This window comes from Astatotilapia calliptera, chromosome 1, assembly GCF_900246225.1.
Source record: "Astatotilapia calliptera chromosome 1, fAstCal1.2, whole genome shotgun sequence".
NCBI classification, from domain to species: domain Eukaryota; kingdom Metazoa; phylum Chordata; class Actinopteri; order Cichliformes; family Cichlidae; genus Astatotilapia; species Astatotilapia calliptera.
In genome coordinates, this window is record NC_039302.1 from 22,684,056 (window position 1) to 22,708,873 (window position 24,818).

Below are 24,818 nucleotides of genomic sequence, written 5' to 3' on the forward strand. Positions count from 1 at the left end.
ATAGCGCTGAGCTTTAGGAAAGCTTTTTTTCCCCCCAGTTCAGGTGTAATGTGTTTTTTACCGTTTTGATGGTTTTAAGAAGGTACTTAAGATGGCCTAAAGAAATTGTTTCTGGGCTTAGGGTGACAGGAAAACGAAATACCTCTGGATATTTAAGATCCACTGGGAAGACTGTGGAAAAATTGCAGGTACTTACCAGCTTACATTTTCTTACCCCTAAAATACCACTCTCTAAAACGAAGTAACTACAGAACAGGGTAGAAAGCAGATATTGGATTCAAAGCTTTAAAGCTAAACTTTGTGCAGTTTTGTTTTCCCCCTTATGTTTGCGCTCTAAGCTACCAACTCAAACAGACAAAAGCAAAACCATTTAATTTGATGCAGTACTAACAACTAAAAGAACAATGTTTTAGTGAACCGTAGCTTTACAGCATTGATAATAATACTACAAAGTTCATTATTCAAATATTTGTATCAAAACAAAAAAAACAAAGTGTCTATACTGAGTTATGTTCACATATATTTAACCTTTTGAAACATTAGATTCTACATTCTTTGTGGGATTACTGATATTGCCTGTGGTAAAATGCTCCATTACCTGCTCCAATAAAAAAAAAAAACCCAAAAACAAACACCAGCTTTAGCTCTTCATACCATCATACTGTTTGTAGGGCTGGGGAATATTCTCCTGAGTCCAAACCTCACATCGTGACACCAACAACAGCTAATACCACTCTGGTGGGAGTGCAAATGTGCCGTTGGGAGTTTACAAAAGGAGCCATCCACACCACTCTGTGACACAAACATAATAATGGAACAAACCTACTGCTGTTTGTGAGAGCATTTAGAATCACAAAAAGTACTATGAGAACTAGTCTCGACAGTGCATAACTTTTAAGTGCTTGCCAAATGACAGACTGCAAGCCAGTGCAAGCTACTTTGACCACATCAATACTTAGAAAAAACCCTTTACCCAACAGTCTAGAGAAGGACTTTGTTCATAAAATGGAAGATGCTTGTGTGTGCACAAGTTTCCATGCCCACAAATAAGTTTCTAAGAGTGTCCAATGGAATAAATGCTCACAGACCTACTTTTCAAGGACAGTTAATCCATCAGTCTTAGGCCAACTATTCTACACATGGATAGGAGAATAATGCACAGCTTATTGTTTCACAGAATTAATGACCATGTTAATGTAAACCTGTCTCAATCACTCATGTCTGTGATTTATCCCATTTAAAAAACAACAACATTTTTTCAAGAACATTTCCTGCAAGAGAATGGTATTTGTTCCTGGGGAGGCTTTTTAATGAACTAACAGAAAATGTAATGAACTCCTCCCAGTAAAGACTCAGGATACTTACTATGATATGTTCACGGTAAATAAATGCAACTTAATATTTCCAATTTCCAAATATTAAAATAGCAGATGATTGGAGGGACTGTAATTTTTAGATGTCAATTCTACCCTGGAGCTGTGAGCACTCCAGCTTTGCTGACTATGCAAACTGGAGTGGCAAATTACAAGTGGCCAACGGCCAAATGCTTGTAAATTGTGGCAGCAGTCAGTGTAGCTGTCAAACTTATTGGTAAGAGTGGGTGATAGATTTGAGGTGTCCACCATCTCCTGTCTCAGAAAGGTGAACTAAACATTCAGCACAGCGAACACAGAAACGTGCATCGACATATGGGAATCAAAACAGCTGACATTGTCGAGCTAGTTGACCTTGAACAAGTAAGTCAGAGTTCTCTAGTATTTCAAGCTGTCCTTATTTCATTCTGGCTGCCTATGTGCATCACCATCTATAGAAGTCAAAGCACACTGGCCAGCATCCCATGAGCTATTTTTAGCAACCCTCCAATTTCACCCTCAGCAACGCAGTTTCCCCACAGTGTGCTTCGCATACTCTTGTCCCACAGGGGTAAACTACAGAGGGACGACAGAGTTACAATAGATATTTCACTTCATTAGTCTGTTGTCATTCCAACAATTTTGCTGTAACAGGAGAATGAAATCAAACATAGGTAAAAAAAAATTAATAAAATGTTAATATAGTCCAAAAAAAAAAACAAAAAAAAACAAAAAAAAAAAACCTGTCTGCTACAGTTTGACAAATCTTAGAATAGATGTTAAAGATAGATAAAGATGGGACATCAAATATTGATCAAAGCTCAACAGTTGTGCATTCTAAAAGAAGGTACATGGAAAATAGGAAAACAACAAAAACAGAAAGGCCTGACGTTACTTTCCAACAGCATACAAAGACTCCAAAAGAGCTGAGGAACAGAAATGATAGGACAAAAGCCAGCCTCCATCAAATTGATGGAAAGAGTAAAGTGTGGAGGAAAAACAAAAACAGTTATAGCTCGGTTATGACTTTGGAAGGAAAGGCTAGAATTAGAAATTAATAAGAATTGTATAACTCATGAAAGCATACATTTTGCTCCAAATCACAAATTTTGTTGGCTGACTGGCCAGCTCACAGCTGCTAAGTGGGGTTTTTCCCCCTCACAGCCAAGAGGTTTGCTAAATGAGTATTTGTGATGAAAAAAAAATGCAAGAATTGAAATTCATGCATCAGAAATTGTTTTCAGACAGTTTTGAGAGACAGTGAAGTTAAGATGACATCCATCCATCCATCCATTCGCTTCCGCTTATCCTTTTCAGGGTCGCGGGGGGCGCTGGAGCCTATCCCAGCTGTCATAGGGCGAAAGGCGGGGTACACCCTGGACAGGTCGCCAGTCTGTCGCAGGGCTAACACATAGGGACAGACAACCATTCACACTCACATTCACTCGCACATTCACACCTAGTGACAATTTGGATTAATCAATTAACCTATCCCCACAAGTTGCATGTCTTTGGACGGTGGGAGGAAGCCGGAGTACCCGGAGAGAACCCACGCAAACACGGGGAGAACATGCAAACTCCACACAGAAAGAACCCGGCCTGATGGTGGAATTGAACTCAGGACCTTCTTGCTGTGCGGCAACAGTGCTAACCACCGTGCCACCGTGCTTAAGATGACAAATAATGGAAATATTGGAAAGTCCAGTTCTTAATTGCGTCACTGCTTGGCTGTTTTTATGCATAGCTTGGTTTCTCGGTTTATTTTTTTTTTTTTCGGTCACCATTTCCTGTGCTACGTCATACCTCTGTCCACAAAAAATAAACAGCAGAACCAGCAAATATATGAGCCAAACATGTTACTAAGTCACACTTTCAGCTGTGTAGTTGCAGGCATATCTACACATTATCATAGTAATGGGTATTTTTCTTGGCTTGCTGTACATGCAGCAATTATTTCCAAGCAACCATTAAAGTGGTGAGACTGGTTTCTAGAACCTTGACACTTTTATTTTTAACAAGTTCCTGAAATGAAGTGTATATGCATCGCAACAACATTCACACAAAAGCCTGATGAGTTCCTGGAATGAAAGGAGTATACAAGGAATAATTGCAATTAGCAAGTATTTTCCACAGTTCCCATAAAACAATGAGCAGGGAATTGGTCAAAGTAATTGCCAAGTTCTCACTTTAGACACTAAAGAACAATCTACAGTAAAAGCAAATGAATACAGCTATCAAATACTATTTGCATCAATTTTATTCAAAGTACAGAATTGCCTGCAATGCACACTGTTCCACTGTCTGAATGTGCAGGCAGGGACAATTATTCAAATTCTATGCAAAAGCTGCTCACTATAATAGCCAGTTCTGAATGTGGCTCATAAATCCTCAACCGTCCCAGGCAAAGAAACCAAGTTAGAAGCACCAAGAGTATGAAGCCCTTCATATCTCAGTCTTTCCATTTGAATAGACAACTGCTCTGATAAAGTGTAGTTCTCAAGTTTTTAAACAGTAACGCATCATTTTTTGAAACCTCATTTCTGTACAACTACAGTGAATTTTTAAAAACAACAATTCTAAATGTGACTGAAGTGCAGACTTTCAGTTTTTATTCAAATTATTAAAGTATGATCATTTTAAACATTTTAAAGCTAACATTTTAAATATGAAGCTTGTTTTTAATATTTACATGAAAATCCTTATGAATGCTTGAAGTCTACAACCCAAGGCCCTTTTAAAATGCTTCCTCCCTTCAGATGTTCTGCTGGTCATTTCCTTCAGCCACTTTCAGCTGCTGCTGGTTTGTGGGTCTTACTTCTGTTTTGTCTTTTTTAACTAAAAATCATGCTTTGTTGGTTCGAAATGTTATTGCTTTTGGGTCATACTCTATTTGCACTGTGACAAAGTGCCATCCAATCGGTTTTGCAGTATTTGTCTGAAACTTAGCAAGAAACACCAATTACCCAGTACCATTGGCAGCTATTGATGCCCATTACATAACACTGCTTCCACCGTGTTTGACAGATGATGTTATGTTATATCTATCACTCCTATTCTTAAGTGTGTTCTGTATTTACATTGATGATGGCGCCTCTTGGCAGTAGACTGACGATGTCACAGCGACGGGACGAAGGCTGTCCCAATTCAAAGGCTGCTCGAAATGCGGCCCTCAAATGCATCCTTCATGTCACTGAATTTTAAGGATGTGGCGGTATAGACTTCGTGGCCCAACATATCCCAGAATGAATAACGCGGCGGTGGGTGTGGATAATTTTGCCGGGGGGAGGAAAAAAAAAAAAAACGGCAGAAGAGGGGTGGCCGAAGAGTAAACTTTTAAAAGTAAGTACTGAATATTAGGGCTGCTCGATTATGGCAAAAATGATAATCACGATTATTTTCACTGAAATTGAGATCACGATTATTTGACGATATTTATTTAACCCTTTAAGACCTACTATAGAACCAAGTCCACCAGAGCTTATATTATTTTTTTTTTACATGCTGTAGTGCCATTTGTGGGAGCATTTCAAGTTGCTATACATCAATACAACTGTTATAGCCCATATTTTAATAATATGTATGCATTAAGTCCATAGTAATTACATAAATTGCAAAAAAGTGCAATAAACTACAAAAAAAATTGAAAATCGCTTTTGTTTTGTTTACATATATTTCTACTTGGAGAAATTTAAGAGGTTTATCCCTCAAAACTTTAAATACAATAAAGTTGCAAAAAATAGTTTCCCACCACAGGAAATTTATTTTGAGTGTCTTCATAGTTTTATTTTGGAGATACAGCAATTTTTATATACTGCAGGAAAAACAAAAAACAATCCTATGATGCAAATTTGCAAAGAAAACAGCATGTGCATCATTTCACTGTGGGAAGTGTTACGAACAGCTGATAGGAACGGCAAAGCGTGTTTCTGGAATATTATGTTTTTGTTCCTGCAAGCGCTTTTTATGCAATTTTTGCAAAGCTATATGTGGAAGGAAACCGTGACCGAGGACAAGCTGATGGCATAAGATGTAAGTACAACTCCTCCGGTTTCATATGCAAAACAAATTATTGCGCTAGCTTACACGGTTCAGGTTCTACAGGGATTTAACAATAGTTACGCAAAACGGAGCATGCAGCTCTGACCGGCTTTAAAGGGTTAACAATGACTTTAAAAAAATAATATAAAATAGTGTGCAACACCACTGAAGTTTTTTTTTTTTTTTAAACTCTCTTTTCAACCAACGGCAGTCACTCTCCAAATAACTTCTGCTTAGCTTTCCGAGCTTCCCTCGGGTCCTCTTAATCAGCGGTCTCCAACCTTTTTTGCGCCACGGACCGGTTTATGCCCGACAATATTTTCACGGACCGGCCTTTAAGGTGTCGCGGATAAATGAGGGAGGGGCTAATAATCGGCTCAGTCATTTTTAATGATCGTTGAAAGCCCAGATCGTAATCGTGATTAAAATTCGATTAATTGAGCAGCCCTACTGAATATTATGTTACTTATTTATGTGCGAATGTTTAATAACAAAGAACATTAAAACATTACTGTTGGCCACATGTCGGCAAAGTTATGTGACATTAGCGATGTTTGTACCAACTTCGTTAGCCTTTACTTTAAAATATACGCCGTTCAATAGTTGACGTTAGTCTTACAGAGAATGTGATGATTTTATGGATATTTAAAGTAAGCACTGAGACAAATTTAGTAATGCCAACATATTAAAAGAACAATATTTGTCTTTCATATATATAACACAGTTATATATACAGTGTCAAAGAAACCTGTCTTTGAGTGAAGATTTAAGGTGACAGGAAATATAAATAAATGCAGCTTGAATCTTTACTGAAGCTCAGTATTTGAAACAGAGTTCATTCACTGCTGTAATAACTAATAATGATTGAAATTATAACTTTAATATTGGCCATATTATATTTACATTACCAAAGTGAGATGACTTTAGTCTCATGAACAACATTAGCTAATTGTTATTTACTAGCTAATCATAAATGACTGTTCTGGGCCCTATTTCAGGAAGCCGGTTTAGGGTATACTTACTCAGTAAGTATACCCTGAGTTAACGAAAACTCTGGGTTTTCAGTTTCACAAAGCGAGTTTAGATTAATTCTGAGTGAGTTACTATGACGACACACTCCGTGAAGCTAACCTGCCCCCTAGCAGGTTTACTTCAACTAACCCTGACGTTCTCCGCCTCTTTGTCAGAAACCTGACTGTAGGAAGTGTCAGACATGGCGTGCTCCTTACTTGAAGAGCCAGTAGATGTTGAAGCCCAAATTCTCCGCAGAGCTCTCCGCCGGGAGAGAGTGATTAGAGCGCGTTTGGTCATTTTATCATTTCCTGATGATTTCCTGTGTGAACGTTACCGTTTTTCAGCACAATCTATAATTTATTTGAATAACATCCTCAGGCCTAATATTGCTCATGTGACACATCGCGGACATGCTCTCAGTTCATTACATATTATTTGTATTGCACTTCGGTTTTTTGCAAACGGGAGCTTTCTGTATAATATTGGTGATGCTGAGCACATTTCCAAGGCTACCGTCTGTCGGGCAGTCAGGAATGTTACAGTTGCACTGAAACGTCTCCTGTACTCGTTTGTGGTGTTCCCCGGTCATAGACCCACAAGATTCATCAAAGAGCGATTCCACAAAATTGCAGGTATCAGGATGAACGAAACTTAATTCATGATGTGGTGATATTTGAACTACTACTTAAATTTTACATTTATTTTCACGGTTCCCAGGCGTGATTGGCTGTATAGATGGCACTCACATTCCAATCATTGCTCCCTTCAGTAAATGAAGGAGACTATGTGAACAGGAAGTCTTTCCACAGCATTAATGTACAGGTACATAGTTCCCTGTAGCATTTCAAACTAACAAATTATTTCATTATAGTAATGGATGCTAATTTGTGTTCTCTGCACTGTGAAGATCATATGGGATGCTGCCAACATTATCACAAATGTGGAAGCCAACTGCTCAGCCTCTGTGAGTGGTGGTGGTGGAGGACCCCCACCTGTTTTCTGGGCTTCGGCTTTTTTTTCTGTTGGCTATAACGGGTCACATTTGAGCATACAGAGTAAGCAAATATGTACTTGTAATGTGCTCAGATAATTTCAATAAGTGCTTACAGAGGGGAAATTAATGTAGCCTCTAACTGCAATTGATTTACATCGGACAAACAGACCAAGCACTATGGCTCATAATACAATTACACCTTACCTGTTTGGACTATATTTTTATATTTCATTTTTACTTGCTGCCAGGAACGTTTGGGGGCTGTTGGGTTGCACCTGCGCTCACATCACATCATAAAATAAAATGTATAAAATAAAAAATAAAATATAATAAAATAACGTGTTAAATGGGTGGAAATCCCTAGATCAATGTTTAAATTAACACTCACGCATTGACTCTGTCGGATATGTTCTTTTGCAGCTGAGGCTGTGTTACTTTTTTTCCGCGGAATTTGCATGTTATTGGCATATGCTGCCATCAGAATTTCGGCCTCAAGCGCTGTAAGATACATTGACCGCGCCTTCTTTCCCTCCGTCTCCATGGTGACTCGCTTAATCTGTGCTCCACTAATCAGGGCTTTATGTATCCTCGTGCGCGCTCTTAATTTGGGGTTAAAGCAACTCTGCGTTGACTGAACTAATTGTTATCAGCCTTTCTGAAACCGAATATTCCGAGTTGGACAGTTCGGGGTTACTCAACCCTGAGTATCGTTTTTCATTTTTAGTTTTCTAAACCGGCTTCCTGAAATAGGGCCCAGTACAGAAGTGAAGCCCAATAATCATGATTTCACAGTCCCATGGTCTCAGTCTCAGATTAGGGCTGCCACAAACGATTATTTTGATAGTCGACTAGTCACCGATTATTTTTGCGATTAGTCGACTAATCAGATCATCATCCATTGGACGTAAAACGTACAGCTTATTGCACCAGCAGCATCTGGTCTTATATAACTATCATTAGCTTACAGCTTGAAGTGTTTGTGCTAACTAAAAATAAAGACAAGATGGTAGTTTATTAATTTTTAATGAAATTTGCAGATTGTTTCGGTGAAGTTTAATAAACTCCTTGCTTTCTAAAATATAACAGGACACCGGAGTATATTCTCCAGCGTCTCACACTTCTGATAATCAGCTGTCTGCTTGACAGTTTTAGCTGTGTAAAAACTATAACTTTAATCTCAGCCAAACCGATTTACTCAGGAACAAATAAAATACTAAAGAAAGCCAAACAATAACATTTTTAAGTTATCTAAGTGACTTATATATATGTTTAACCTGACTAGCGAAAGACGGCAGTGGGTTTGAAAACGATTTGCCGGGAGTCCGGTGTTCTCACGGCTCTAGTTAGCCTTGCCCCCGCCTAGCTAACGAGCTAGTGGGTAACAGACGTCTCCGAAAACGTCGGAGAGCTTTTGAAAATACGTGGTGTCTTGATAAACTGAGCAGATATTTGAGGTTTACACAGCTACATTCTCGCCTGAAAATATGTTAAACGTTTATTTTGTGACCCAGAAAGAATAATAAGAGTAACATTAAAACTAACTAGCTGCCGCCATTGTTGACAACTGCGCTGGGCTGCGCTATGAATTCTGGGACACAGCTTCTTCTTCTTCGGGGTTTAACGGCAGCTGGCATCCTTGTACATGCAGTGCTGCCATCTTCTGTTTCAGTCCGTTATTACACTCTTAAATCCTACTACTCATTCCTGCGTCCTTTGTGATCTTACAAAGCTTCAAACGACGCGTCGACTATTAAATTAGTCGTCGACGATTTTAATAGTCGACATAATCGTGACTAGTTGACTAATCGTGGCAGCCCTATCTCAGATACTTATCAAATCAAAGCTCATGTAGAAACAAACAAACAAATGAACAAAAGATTTTCTCCTTCATTTCTTTCAAACAAAGCTGTATGAAACGTTTCCAGCTGTTAGTGTCATGGTTGCTAGGCAACCTGAGCAGCGCGACGGAGGCTTGACCGTCCCATTTCACAAGCCTCTCACTTCCGGCCTTAGCGGTCTTTGAGTACGCGGCCCTTGTGGACTGTTAAGGCTGCGTACTTTAAGGCTGCAGACCCTGAATTGGGATACAGCCATTGTTTCCAGTAGTGAGAAAGTGACAGTCACAGACTGTCTCCATTTGTTTGTGATATGTGAGCTGTGTTAGCAGAGCTTAACAATTACATAAGGATTTGTCTTAAACTCATGTATCACATTTACTTCACCCATTTCCTCTTTCTTTGACTTGCCCATAAGACCTTACATTTTGATCATTTGCCCACAGCCTTTAAGTCAAAAAAGATGTTTTAAACAGGGTCACTAGACTGAACGTTTTTTCCCCTCTACCCCCAATCTCAAACACAATATAAAATTTCGTGTGGTTGGGCTAAACAAATCCCCCAATTACAATATTAGTTAAAAATATCTTGTTGTTAAAAGCATATGTACAGAATACTGTTATTGTTGATGTAATTTTAATGTTTCTCTGAAATGGGTCTCTTGTAAATGAAACATTGAGTCTCAATGGGAAAGTTGTCTTTATGAAATATATACGCAAGCTATTGCAAATAATTGACATCTGAGAACCTATTAGTATGAAAAGACTAATTTATATCCTCTTATCATTTCAAGGTTCCTATACAAGAAAGACAGAAACCAAACAGTGAACTAGGACACTCCTGACTTACACAGCAGTTGATATCACTTCAGGCCTGTTTTTCTATTCAAACCAAAGCATTCATAACATAATGCCAAAAGTAATTTGTCTCACTGTTTGTTTGTTTTTTTATTGCATGCCAAAGATTATCAGAAGCCCAGATCTTTTTCCTGCATAAACAAAAGACATTACATCTACTTTGCATCTTATACACAGCCCTGTAAGAGAAACCCCATTAGCCTCTGGCATGGCATTCACCAACTTCTGTCATTACCTTTCTTTACTTAATCTACATGCACACATAATATCAATCTTTAAATGTTTGCTTTTGCCTTTGTTTTCTGTAACATAATATATTTAATCCTCTTAACTTTTAAATCCAAAGATCCACCCTGCAAGAATGCAGGGTGGATCTTTGTTCACAAAGACACTTTTTTTTTAAAACTTGATTTAAAGTCTTTTTTTTCCACATCTTACATATTTTTCAGTGGCACCAGGAAGATGAGCAGTTAGCTTGTAGTCTGTTAGTAAACACTGCAGGGTCACATTTTTAAATTTTTCACAGTCTATGGTATGTGCCTTCTAAATACACAGGATGTTGTGCAGTAGGGAGAGATTTCCTTGTTTTTCTTGAGAAAAGACATTTTTAAACTAATTATGCTGGGATGGATACAGAGTACAAGACTGCACTGAACTAATACCGAACCCATTAAAAAAAATGAAAAAACAAATACAATCTTGTCATTCATATCTGTACTCACCTATAGTACCGAGACTGGAGGTACGTGGAACACACTGCTTTGGACACGTGACTGGCTGAGCCAAAGTCTATCACCTTCACCCTGTAGGGTTGCCTCACTGGGTCCACCAGCATTATGTTCTCTGGTTTAAGATCTGCATGAATCAGACCCATGCTTTTTAACTTTTTCAGAGCTGTAGCTACCTGTTGTAGCACAGGTCTGATCACTTTCAGGGGCAGTGGGCTGAACTTATTTTGCTTCAGGAAATCATACAGGTTCCGTTCAAGCATCTCAAATACCAGGCAGGTGTGACTGCGGTGCTGAAAGCATTCAAAGGCTCGCACCAGGTTGTGCTCATCTGCATTCTCTCCACTCAGACGAGCAAGGATGCCAACTTCAATTTGACCCTGCCTTGCATATGAAGGGTGATTTTTCAGGATCTTGACAGCCACTACCTCACCTGTGCCCCTCTTCCAGCACTTCACTACCTGACCAAATGTGCCACGCCCCAAGAAATCCAGCACTTCATAAGTATTCTTCATGGAACAGAGGACTTCATGCTGCACAACCTGATAGTCTCCATCCACTCCTCCCGTCCCTCCTGCTGCCCCTACAGCCCCATGCCCTACACCCTGTTTGGAGGGGCCCGCTCCAGCCCCCACAGCCGCTGGGGCTGTCATGGCTGCGTTCCCCACAGTCGTCGTTTGCAACATGGCAGGCAACATTGACAGTTCCTCCACAATCTGCATGGTGCTCCTTCGGTTATCCAGCTCCTCACTTTTACGTTTCAGCCCACATCGCTGAGAGCTGTCAGCTGAGTTCAAACCTCCACAGTTCTCTTCTCTGTCGCCCTCTTCCTCTTCACCTCCCTCACCACCCTCTCCCCTTCCTCCTCCTCCTGCCCCTGTTGCTCCACTGCTGCTCCCACTTGCTATGTCTGTCTGCTGCTGTTGCTGCTCCTTGTCCTGTGACTGGACAACCCCTGCTTCTCTTTGCTGCTGGGCCACAAATGGGCCTGGTGCTCCACCACCTCTTTTACCGGACTGTTGTCTCTGTACACCACGCACCACGACCGTCTGCACCGGGTACTCTTGTCTTCCACGCACTTTCAGGCCCACTGCCAAGTCTCGGTTCACAAACGAGTGGGCTTGTTTCGTTGGATGCACAATGCCAAAGGTTCTGCTGTTCAGAAAAGTCCGTGGGTGTGCCCTCTCATGGTACACACAGCTGCTGGGCTCAACTTTGAGTTTCTTCACACTGCTAAAGGCACTTGTCTGGGTTTGATAAACGTGTGGTGGGTAGACCAAGACTTGTGAGGCCATACCTGTGGAGAACAAAGAATAGAAAGAATTTAATTAGATCCACAGCAAATAATGTTGTCCATTTTTGTCATGTTACCACAAAAAAAGAGCAATTAAGCACACTTGAACTCAACTTTAGAATCTGTCAAAAAAAAAAAAGAAAAAAAAAAAGAAAATACATGCCAAATTTCCCAGAGCATTTTTCTCTTTGCTTGGTCAAGGGCTAGACTAACTTACTTTGAGTGCACAAAAACTGACCCATGGCACCAGTCTAATTTTGCTGTTGTCTCACCCCTCCTTGATGACAGTGCAATGAGTTGTTCACCACTAACAACAACCCACCCATGACCACATCCACATATGTTATACGGTTCAGAGAAAGATTGTTGTAGTGGACGACATCAGAACACCTTCACCGTTCTGCACTATCCCACCAACACCTCCACATAGCAGATGACTAACTTCTCAAAGGTTTGCCGGACCTTTTCCTGCCATTTCCATGCATCCTACTGCAGGTCTCTAGGCAACCAATGGAGAGGGAGCGAGTTTGAGAGACAGATAAACATAAGAATAAAGTTATATAGCAACATCAATCCCACATGTCCAATTGTCTAAGAGTGGCTTATTCTTTTTTTCCCCCCATCATTTGTGTATGTTTGTGAGTGAGGGTAAAGCACTTAGAACTCACAGAAACCTGCATAGTTAAAATATTCTGAAACTAAACTATGTGGAAAAAGAAACAAAGAGTAAAAAGTATAACAAATTTCAGAATTCTAGTTACCTCTAACATGCTGCACCCCCATGACCTACTTTCATGTTGGACCACATTGATTGAGATGCATGCTTCTGGACTCCAAAGACTTTAATACTTCTATTGACACTACATTTAAAAGAAGCATGTTCATCTAAATACAAAATTGGACAAATATTATTAAATGCTCTAAATGCTAAACAGGAGCACTGTTACTCTTAATGTCTTATCTCCAACTAACTGAAAAAGATCAATCAAAAAACAAGAAGTGTACACAGCTTAGACAGGTATGGGCTGTTTGGTCCCTCTGTAATATCTCCTTAAATAAATATCCCTGATGGAAAGCCTACTTGTGTTGTTGTGATAACACTAGCACTGTGCGCCATCCCTCTGACTCTATTCTGAGCAACGCGATAAGGTCAACCTATTCTGTTGGCAGCTCTCTGCACAATCACAACTTGCGTTTCTATTTGGTGGGACCATTTACCGTCTTTTTAGTAAGAAGCACTTTATCACATTTATCCCAAATAGGGCTCAATAGAAAAAAAAGAAAGAAAAAGATAACAACAATAAGAGTCCAAAAAGCAAGTGTCCTGAGATCCACTGTAAAAGAAGTGACATAAGGACTCTACTTTTAGACTTCAAACCAAAATGAACTTGTAATGGTGTTCATTAGACTTGGGTAGGTTAAAGTTAAGAAGCTGTAATTATATAATCATTGTTTAATGTTGTTAACAATTATTTTGATAGTCGACTAGTCACCGATTATTTTTGCGATTAGTCGACTAATCAGATCATGCATCCATTGGACGTAAAACGTACAGCTTATTGCACCAGCATGCATCTGCTCTTATATAACTATCATTAGCTTACAGCTTTAAGTGTTTAAGGTAGGGCTGCTCGATTATGGCAAAAATGATAATCACGATTATTTTCACTGAAATTGAGATCTCGATTATTTGACGATATTTATTTAACCCTTTAAGACCTACCATAGAACCAAGTCCACCAGAGCTCATATTATTTTTTTTTTGTTGTAGTGTCATTTGTGGGAGCATTTCAAGTTGCTATACATCAATACAACTGTTATAGCCCATATTTTAATATTTATTTTATTTTAATAATATGTATGCATTAAGTCAATAGTAACTACATTAATTGCAAAAAAGTGCAATAAACTACAAAAAAATTGAAAATCGTTTGTTTTGTTTTTACATATATTTCTACTTGGAAAAATTTAAGAGGTTTATCCCTCAAAACTTTAAATACAAAAAAGTTGCAAAAAATAACAACAGGAAATTTATTTTGAGTGTCTTCATAGTTTTATTTTGGAGATAAAGCAATTTTTATATACTGCGGGAAAAACAAAAAAACAATCCTATGATGCAAATTTGCAAAGAAAACAGTTTATTTTGATGCACATGTGCATCAAAATAAACTATTTCCAGCAGTGTAATTCGAGTTCTAAGCATCCCAGCAACTATTCAGAAAAGTCAAATATGACTTATAAAAACACCAGTATAGGCTTTTAAGGCCTATACTTTAAGGCGTCACTTCCGGTTTCGGGCAGGAAATGGCGGACATGCGATAGTTCGCGCTGACGTCTGTTTCAATGTGGGAAGTGTTAGGAACAGCTGATCGGATCGGCAAAGCGTGTTTCTGGAATATTATGTTTTTGTTCCTGCAAGCGCTTTTTATGCAATTTTTGCAAAGCTTTATGTGGAAGGAAACCGTGACAGAGGACAAGCCGATGGCATAAGATGCAAGTACAACTCCTCTGGTTTCATATGCAAAAAAAATTATTGCGCTAGCTTACGCGGTTCCGGTTCTACAGGGATTTAAAAATAGTTAGCAAAACCGCTCTGACCGGCTTGAAGGGTTAACAATAACAATGTATTGAATAATGACTTTAAAAAATAATATAAATTAGTGTGCAAATACTGATAACAGTGCAAATGTTTGCAATATAAAAAAATAAATGAAAAATGTAAACACCTATGTTTAGTGAACTTTGCAGTGTTGCTCTGTGGTGCAGCTACGACACCGTAGCAAAGTTTACACACTGTGTCTACTTGATCCACGTCTGACTCCGCGAACCCATAATGTTTCCACACCACTGAAGTTTGTTTTTTTTTGTTTTTTTTAACCTCTCCTCTCCAAATAACTTCTGCTTAGCTTTCCGAGCTTCCCTCGGGTCCTCTTAATTGTTGTGACCCGTGTTCGAAATGCAGAGAGGTGCGCTCGATTTGCCACACGGAGCAGCGTGAGAATAAAGCATGAGGGAGGGGCTAATAATCGGCTCAGTCATTTTTAATGATCGTTGAAAGCCCAGATCGTAATCGTGATTAAAATTCGATTAATTGAGCAGCCCTAATTTTTAGTGCTAACTAAAAATAAAGACAAGATGATAGTTTATTAAATTTTAATGAAATTTGCAGAATGTTTCGGTGGAGTTTAAAAAACTCAGCCATCTACTCCTTGCTATCTAAAATATAACAGGACACTGGAGTAAATTCTCAAGCATCTCACACTTCTGATAATCAGTTGTCTGCTTGACGTTTATTCAGCTGTGTAAAAACTATAACTTTAATCTCAGCCAAACCGATTTACTCAGGAACAAATAAAATACTGAAAAAAGCCAAACAATAATATTTTTAAGTTATCTAAGTGACTTATATATCATGTTTAACCCGAGTAGCGATAGACGGCGGTGGGTTTGAAAACGATTTGCTGGGAGTCTGGTGTTCTCATGGGCTCTAGTGAGCCTTGAACCCCGGCTAGCTATAGAGCTGGTGGGTAACAGACGCCTCCGAAAACGTCAGAGCGCTTTTGAAAATATGTGGTGTCTTGATAAACTGAGCAGATATTTGAAGTTTACACAGCTACATTCTCGCCTGAAAATATTTTAAACGTTTATTTTGTGACCCAGAAAGAATAATAAGAGTAATATTAAAACTAACTAGCTGCCGCCATTGTTGGAAACAACAACATTCATAGCAGGGCCGTGCTATGAATTCTGGGATAGGTTGGGCCACAAAGTATACACCCGACCCATCCTTCAAATCTGGGGAAATGAAGGCCGCATTTCTCGGCCACATTTGTTGGCGTCTTTGAATTTGGACAGTCTTAGTCGTGTCGCTGTAACGTAATCGGGGGCTTAATGTTGTTAACGCGATTTAAAGTATCCCAGGTGAGACCTCCAAGACTTACTTTAGCACTTGCAAAAATACTATATTATTTTTTCTCTATTCATCAACCACACTAGGTCTATATTTTATTTGCTTTTACACATATACTGATCTGTCCCAGATACGCAGGTTAGTTTATTTACAATTACTGTTTCAGAGTTGTTTCTGCACACAGGGCTCAAGTTTCCAGGGGGTCAAAAGCACAAGTGACACACCCAAACTAACTGCAAGATACTTGAAGTTCAAACTCAAGACTAATGTCAATTTATGAACACTTCCTATTAGTCACCTGTGTAACCAAATACTTCCCAACACAATGAAAAATGCATTGGTAGATCAATTCTTACTCTTATCGAACCCATCTTTGAGCTCCATTTTTATGAATCCTGTACAGAAGTGGACAACATTACAAAAGGATGACCTCCGTGTTTCCACTGTTTGTTTAACAACTATGCAAGTATTCCAAATGTAACCACATGCAACCACTAAACATACAATGTAGCGATTCACAGCAAAAAACAAAAACAAAACACCACTGACATTTCTGAGACCATTATTCAGTCAAGTTTTACACTGTTTAGCCAGCATGATCACAATATTCTTCCTGACCCTCATATGAAATACTTATACTTTCAGTTTCAGCTTTGTGCATTGTGATTTGAGACATTAATTGATGGGAGTCCCAAGACAGGAGACAGCACTTGGAGCCCAACTGAACAATTAGGATGTCTGGATTTGGATGTGAGCTTCCAGTAATTTCAATCTAGAACTCGATTTCAAAGGAAACTAAGATTGATTTAATTTGGATGCCTACAAAATTACAATCACTATATAAAGTAAGTTGGAGGAGCATACCACAAGGCTGTAAAAGCAGACAGCCTTAGTTGTCAAGGCTAATGATCTAAGGCAAGAAATGGCAGCTGCTGCTATTATTACCATCTGAATCCAGATACTCCCCTGGTCAGCTGTGACGCTCCTCCTGTGGCATTACATTACATCCTTCAAAGCTGCAGAACCTTTTCAGCAAGCATGAGCTGCTAAGTAATTGCTCACATTTAAACTTTTGACCCCGAGCTACTCAAAATTAAATGGAAAAGAAAATAAACACTAGACAGCTGGCCAAAAGGAACAAATGGTACTGACTGAAGTCATAATAGGTGAGATGACAGATTAAGACCGTCAGTGTTTTGCAGAAGATAACAACATGACAATTTTTTTTAAATTTCAGATTTTGAATATGAAGGCTATATACAAGCACTAATCTTCTTTCAAAAACCCTGTGTTCACTTAAACGTAAATTTAAACATTTGTTTTACTATGAATGCCATCCAACATGATGTTCATCAATATTTTTTTCCACAGCTATCATTTCCTCTCCTGAGTATTATTTTTATTCTTTATAATCAGATAAGAACAGAAATGGTACAGCTTAACATCGAGTGACACTAATGACTTTTTTTTTTTAATAACGATGCAGCTTAGGACACCTCAACAATCATGTAAACATAAAAGTGCTGCAGGAAGAGAATTGGGAACTATACACGCTATTTGTGGCAGTTCACACACCATTAGCAACAATAACAGCATAAATTCTTCTGTGCTTTAAAAATGTTGTATTGCGATATCGTTGCTATAGCAATTAGGGCTGCCACAAACGATTATTTTGATAGTTGACTAGTCACCGACTATTTTTGCAATTAGTCGACTAATCAGATCATGCATCCATTGGACGTAAAACGTACAGCTTATTGCACCAGCATGCATCTGCTCTTATATAACTATCATTAGCTTACAGCTTTAAGTGTTTAAGGTATGTGCTAACTAAAAATAAAGACAAGATGATAGTTTATTACATTTTAATGAAATTTGCAGGTTGTTTCGGTGGAGTTTAATAAACTCGGCCATCTGCTTCTTGCTATCTAAAATATAACAGGACATCGCAGTATATTCTCGAGCATCTCACACTTCTGATAATCAGTTGTCTGCTTGACGTTTATTCAGCTGTGTAAAAACTATAACTTTAATCTCAGCCAAACCGATTTACTCAGGAACAAATAAAATACTGAAAAAAGCCAAACAATAATATTTTTAAGTTATCTAAGTGACTTATATATCATGTTTAACCTGAGTAGCGAAAGACGGCGGTGGGTTTGAAAACGATTTGCTGGGAGTCCGGTGTTCTCATGGGCTCTAGTGAGCCTTGAACCCCGGCTAGCTATCGAGCTGGTGGGTAAGCGCTCCGAAAATATGTGGTGTCTTGATAAACTGAGCAGATATTTGAGGGTTGCACAGCTACATTCTCGCCTGAAAATATGTTAAACATTTATTTTGTGACCCAGAAAGAATAATAAGAGTAATATTAAAACTAACTAGCTGCCGCCATTGCTGGAAATTGAGCAGGGCCGCGCTATGAATTCTGGGATAGGTTGGGCCATGAAGTATACACCCGACCCATCCTTCAAATCTAGGGAAATGAAGGCCGCATTTGTCTGAGTCTTCGAATTTGGACAGTCTTCATTGTGGCGCCTACAAATGTGGGCACAGGAGGATCCGATTCCTGAATTTGGACACAGCTACGACACCGGACACTGCTTCTTCTTCGAGGTTTAACGGCAGCTGGCATCCTTGCACATGCAGTGCTGCCATCTTCTGTTTCAGTCCATTATTACACTCTAAAATCCTACTACTTATTCCTGCGTCTTTTGGGATCTCACAAAGCTTCAAACGACACGTCGACTATATTAGTCGTTGACGATTTTAATAGTTGAGGTAATCGTGACTAGTCGACTAATCGTTGCAACCCTAATAGCAATGCCATGGATTTGCGTTCCCTAGGGCACACAACAATGAGACAAGTTTGGATAAGACACGATGAACGCATTTCACCACTTTAGACAAAAACACACCAACAAGTACAACCAGGCTATGACAGAGGAGATGCTAGCAGCTGATGATGTGCGACCCAAATATAAACAAATATAACAGCACTCAATACAACAGAGAGACCAAGCAGTGGCTGGCAATTACTGATGCAATTACACAGTGGAAAAAAAAATAGAGCTTTAAGTAGCTTTAAGCTTGACCCACAATCTAAAATAGCAAATATTTTTTAGTTTTATTATCATTATTATTATTATTATTATTATTATTATTAAGTACAGGCTCCTGGCAAGTTAAAAGGATATTTATTTTAATTACTTTATATTGTTATATAATTGTTATAAGTGTTAAGCAGTCTTTTTATGCGCTTACTTAAAATTTCTAATAAAAAAAAAAAGTTCAGTAATTTTGTTCCCTATATTGTCACAAATATCACAAATTTTCTTAAAAATTGCAATATAATTTTACGACTATATCGCCGACCTCTAGTGTGGCTGTTTGTCATATAGCATATCAAAACATCATTTCAACATTCTGTTAGGAAGCTCTGCTTACTGTACCAAAATCAAAAACAAACAAACAAAGAAAAAAAAAAAATCTGTAAAACAGAAGTCCTTTTATATATAAATATTTGACTAAATCAGCTACAGTTTTTAAACAAAACTGAACCATATAAACTTTTTATTCTAGTGGGGAACAGTGTAACACCAAGCATAAACACCAGTCCTCTTCAAAACACACGATTCAAGTCTGATGACTAATAACAGATAATAATTATACTTATTATGAATTGGCAGAAAGTGGTAACATTTAATCCCTTGTGTCTTTTTTCTCCATCTTGATCTACCGAAGTTTAAACAACAGTGTTGCTTAAAAAAATTTTTCAAGTAGTTGCATTTCTTGTCAGATGTGCTACCGGCAGTTGTAACAAAATAATTTCCCAAATATTAGATAAATAAAGTATTTCTCATTCTTAAGACCAACTTTAAAGAACAAACTCGTTATGGCTACTTTTTACCAAACAGGACCCAGAATATGAATGTTTATGCATGAAACAAAAACAGACATGTTCTCATCAGATGATGAAGGTAAATACAGATGGTCATTGTGGAAATAAAAACACCTACTTTGAACCAACCCAACTTTCTGCTTTTGCCATATAAGCTTGAGAATTAAACAGTCATTGCTGTTTTATATTGCAGGCCTACAGCCTCACAGCACAGTGTGGTGCTGTGTCTCGTGAACTTGATCTTGTATGCTCATTAGATAAAAAGCCTCTCCATTTCCTAAAGCATGTGACCTCATGATTTCTCAACTGTGAACTTATGACTATCATTTAGCAGTCTTCTTGTTGAAATAGCTCCAGTTAGTAGGCAATGCGCAGTATAGTTAACTATTACAATGAAGAGATTCATTATGGTGTCAATTACAGAGCAATCCCCCATTTTTTCCATTCACTTCATTCATTCTCTTAAAAATTACCCACTGCCTTATTGCATCTTGTGAACTAAGTTACACAAGAAAATACTACTGACAAAAATAAGAATTTACTTCTATCAGGTAATCGTTTATCATAGCCACCCACAAGGTCTTACACTCATTAAGCCATTATAGACTAGAAGAGAGTTATTTTACCTCTCCACTTTCTGAACAAAAGCAACTGAAATGTAAATAAAATAAAGGTTTTGACCAGATCACTGGTAATTATCCCCTGTGAGCTGTAATAGATGTTTACTTTTGAGATAACACACAGTTACCACCCAACACTTCTGCAATTCAGTCTACATCACAGCTTCTTCATGTCATGGTGGTCTCTTACGTACACACTCAATCACTCCGTTTTGTTTATGCTAGGAAGCACTAATGTAACAAAGTGTTCTGCAGGTTACCTCTGTGGTGGCCATCTTGTTTTCCCAGTAAAGAGGAGGCCAATTGCAGCTCTTTTATAGGCCAGTCTGAATTGAGAAGGCGTGGTCTTTAGAGTATTTAAAGTGGGCAGGAAATGGATTGGGGGCCATTTTGAGAAGATGCTGTCTGTATGTGCATGATATTGGCAAGAGACAATAAAGCAATTACTTCAGTTAAGATAGAGTGAAGACTGATGTTTCCCTCACCACATCTCTCTGCGTAACCGTTTACTACCTCTTGTCTGTACCCACACCTCAAGATAACATCACCCAAGAACCGGTCTTTAAGCTTGCCACAGTGCAAAACAGATAACCAGTTGCCCCAGGTTTAGTAGATATGTGCAGTCATTATTCCCTCACTCACCAACCAAAATTGCTCACTAATACCAATTACTGTAAGGTAAACCACTAGTTATGTTATTTACTGGCCTGACTTTCATCTGTCATTACTGCCATCATTGCCACCCACAGCCATGCATTAGTGGCCTTTCTATGCTACTGATAAAGTGAAGAACACAGACATAATCAGCAGACAAGAGTATCGAGGGGAGAAAAAAATTCACAAAAAAATAGCAGTGCAGTGCTGAAGTTTACTCTGAGTCTCACAAGTGCTCACTGGTGGTAACGTCACCAAGGTATTATAATAGGCTGTGAAACTTAAAGACTAGTTTATCTAAGTTACTCATAACCAAATGAGCAACACATTACTGGATAGTCACTTGATGCTATTTACATCAGACAAGTGTTACTGGCAATGTAAAAAGAAAAAGAAACTGTAAGGCAGGGAAAGTACATTAGCTTTACAAGCCACAGTCTGGGTATTGAATTTCTCTGAGTTTTAAAAGGAGAAGGAACCTCACTATGGCTGCTGCCACATAAATAGCTGGCTGTTCAAATAATCTTGCCTACAATTACACAGCACACTTTAATTTTGCTGGATCACACAAAGGAACTCACTTATACGTCCTAATCTTTATATTTAACACAAAACCACCACAGTCAATGCGGCAAAACACCAAGCAGATCATTACAGATATACTGTATGATTAACTTGATACTTTGGGTTCTTAAACCTTTTTTCTTCCAACGTGTTTATGCCTGCTGACAAAAACAGCTTCATATTTTTGGTCCAGGAAAACGCAAGTCTGGGTGCACTTCAATGAGCTGTTGTTAGTATTCTATCTTGAAAGGGTTTTTTTCTAGATCATCATTACCGAAAAACATAAACGTCTGAAAATGACAGAGACACTTCAAATGCTTCATCACAATTAGACTTCCAGTTAACTACAATTTAACAACACGTGGCACTGCCATACATCTGGTACAAATTTAAACCAAAAAGTATGACTGGGTTGTACATAAAGTCTGCTTATTTTTGCCATGCCTGATTATGATAAAGTATTAACATTATTGGACAATCTTTGACTAGCATATGTTAGCTGACTCACAGGCGAAACCCAATGTAACCTTAACTAACACAGCACTCACTACTTAAGTCACACGATCCTTATCGTCCAGTTAGAGTTAGTTAACAGAACAAACGATTGCAGTTTCCAAAGCTAAACGAGTCGACCTTGAGTTAAAAGAAATCAACTGGTCGCCGTGACAACACTGAAAACAGCAAACGCGTCAGTGTTGGCACTCACGCCAATAATTTGCACATAATAACACTGCAGTTTGACTAAAAGAGAAAATTAATTCAGGTTTAACCAATCAAATATCCAAAGTGCTGGGGGAACTACCTGCGCACGAAAGGTACGCTTACATATTGGGTTATAAAGGCAAAAGCTCGCTAGCTAAGTTTGTAGCTAAGTTGTCACTTAGTATTGCGTCACATTTAGACTACCATTTCAAAGGTTAGGCTAAATAAACACCACAGAAAAATAGCCTTCCCACCACCCCGCTGCTTACCTTCACATAGAGTCACTATAAGTATAATCCAGGGCTTCTCTGAACATGTTATGGACTTATAAATCCATACCATGTACAGTTCGCCTGCATTGCTGCCATCTTGTCCTAGACGACAGGAAGGGAGAGCTCGCTCTCGGTAACGCCACCATCTCCCACATTTTAAACACTAAATAACTCTTGCATATGAGCTTCCAGAAACACCACACCGAACCCACGTCGTAGCTACACAATTCAAGCGCGTCTCCGTCTTCTTTGGGCAGCGTTGCCCATCTCTGTAAAGGGTGTCCGTTACCCTGTCTAGACGCACCGCTCCGCGGGCCTGCCAGCCTCTAACATGTCTCTTTTCTCTAGGAACTGGATGCGAATGTTTGCGAACTGACGGCATTGGCCAGTCCAGATTAAACGATTACAGAGCAGGTGCAAAGATGGGGGATTCACTGGTTCGTTTCTGGGAAGTCGGTTAGACAGAAAACAGTACACTACAATGGGGAGCTTTTTTTTTCATAAAAAGAAATAAGGTATACTGAAAATTACTGACAACATACATGATAAAGACAAAGGGGGTGAGAAGGATGAGAGGAACAAAAGAATGAACACAGAGATGTAGCTTACATTTGAAGTATAATAAAGCACAGGCAAAGTGTTAATGCAATACTATAGTCCCCCTTCGGGTTTTGCCAGGATGAGATGGATATATAGCTAACATCAATAAATGACAATGTGAAATACAATTTCCAACTTTTGGTTACATATATTCAGAATAATAACAATAAAGTTTGAATTGTTAATGTGATTGCTTCATGATTTGTTCCTCTAGTAAAGTGTCAGCAGCATACTTACTATAGCCTAGTAAAGTTAGAAGAAAATAATAAAAATAGAATATGAAAATGTACAATCCAAAGGCAGCAGCATCCTCTTTTTAGCCACCCTTCTATCATGTGTTCTAAAAATAAGCTAGCTAGTACTTACTCTAGGCTTCACATTGACACAACCCCTAATGCCCCAGATAGAAGGTGCTTAACCGATTGTCCAAGCACATCTTCATTCCACTCCTGACTTTTTTTTTCCTTTTATCTTAATTTGTACTGCTCGCCTGATCTGCTGTGAAAAGACCAGCAATAACAGTTTTTTTTTTCTAATTCTGATCCTGGAAGAGATATGAAATCTAGATCAATATGATGAAAGGTAGGACTAGTGATGCCAAAAACATGCTGACTAGCCTTCAAAGGAAATACAAGCTGAAATCTACTACTCAGACAGGCAGGAGGCACCCAGCTGGCAAAAAAGCTGCCCATAAGCCCCTTGTGTCTGAGTCGACCAGCTATAATGTAATCCACCAAAAGGCAATTGTCTTTGTCAGTCCTCATCTGTCCTCACCCGAGTCACACACAACAAATCACAGAGCCTGCCCGGTCAGCTGGAAAACAGGTGTGAACACCTCTTGTCTAACTTGGTTTATCTTGGGTGAGGACAGCTGGGATGATAATGGGGGTAATCAGAAGAACCCACATGTGCAGAAGGCCCCGTATATCAATTCCTTTAGCACTGAAGACCGAACACGGCGTTGCTGTTGCTGAAATAGTTTGTATGGACGAAAGAAGAAGAAAAAAAAAAGGTAGCAGTCTACTCGTGATCTGGCTCTGTGGTCTTTTGCTTTGGTCTGCTTGGATTTTGCCAGACGGTTATATGAAAGTGCGCGCTCTCGATGGTTATCGTTTGTCTCCCCCTATTGGCCAGTGAGGTGGCCAGCAGTCTGCAGCACAAAACAAGCTTTGTTTTACTGATTGCCATATCTTCTGCAATTTCAGTAAACATCGGATTTGCTTTAATTTATGTATGTATTTTTATCTACACAAAAAGGATTAATAAGCCTAGGGGTCGAGGTACAAGTTAGTATTTGTAAACTGACTGACTACTAGACTACTAGAGGCCGCCTATAGGTCAAAATTGTAACACGGTTTGCAGTCGCATAGGAATCACCTGAGTGCACATTAGCAGATGCACATCACAGTAAAACATAATTTACAAGGCACATTTAGAATTTCATGGTATTTTATTTATTTATTTTAAAAAATAATAAACTTGAAAA

General features: G+C 38.8%; 1 protein-coding gene across 3 annotated transcripts in view; it reads right to left on the reverse strand.

The window, feature by feature from the left end:
• Nucleotides 1–23,102, reverse strand: part of hipk3b (homeodomain interacting protein kinase 3b) — a 45,711-nt gene extending 22,609 nt beyond the window's left edge. For 2 of the 3 annotated variants that reach the window (XM_026170059.1, XM_026170051.1), the window contains exons 1-2: nucleotides 22,730–23,102; nucleotides 10,813–12,115 (exon numbers count right to left, since the gene is read on the reverse strand). In XM_026170059.1, the coding sequence (XP_026025844.1) occupies nucleotides 10,813–12,115; nucleotides 22,730–22,802 (1,376 nt within the window). In that variant the 5' untranslated portion in view covers nucleotides 22,803–23,102. Of the gene's footprint in view, nucleotides 1–10,812; nucleotides 12,116–22,306; nucleotides 22,709–22,729 lie in introns of those variants that run through there. The other variant, XM_026170070.1, reaches the window with a different exon arrangement.
• Nucleotides 23,103–24,818: the final 1,716 nt, after the last annotated feature.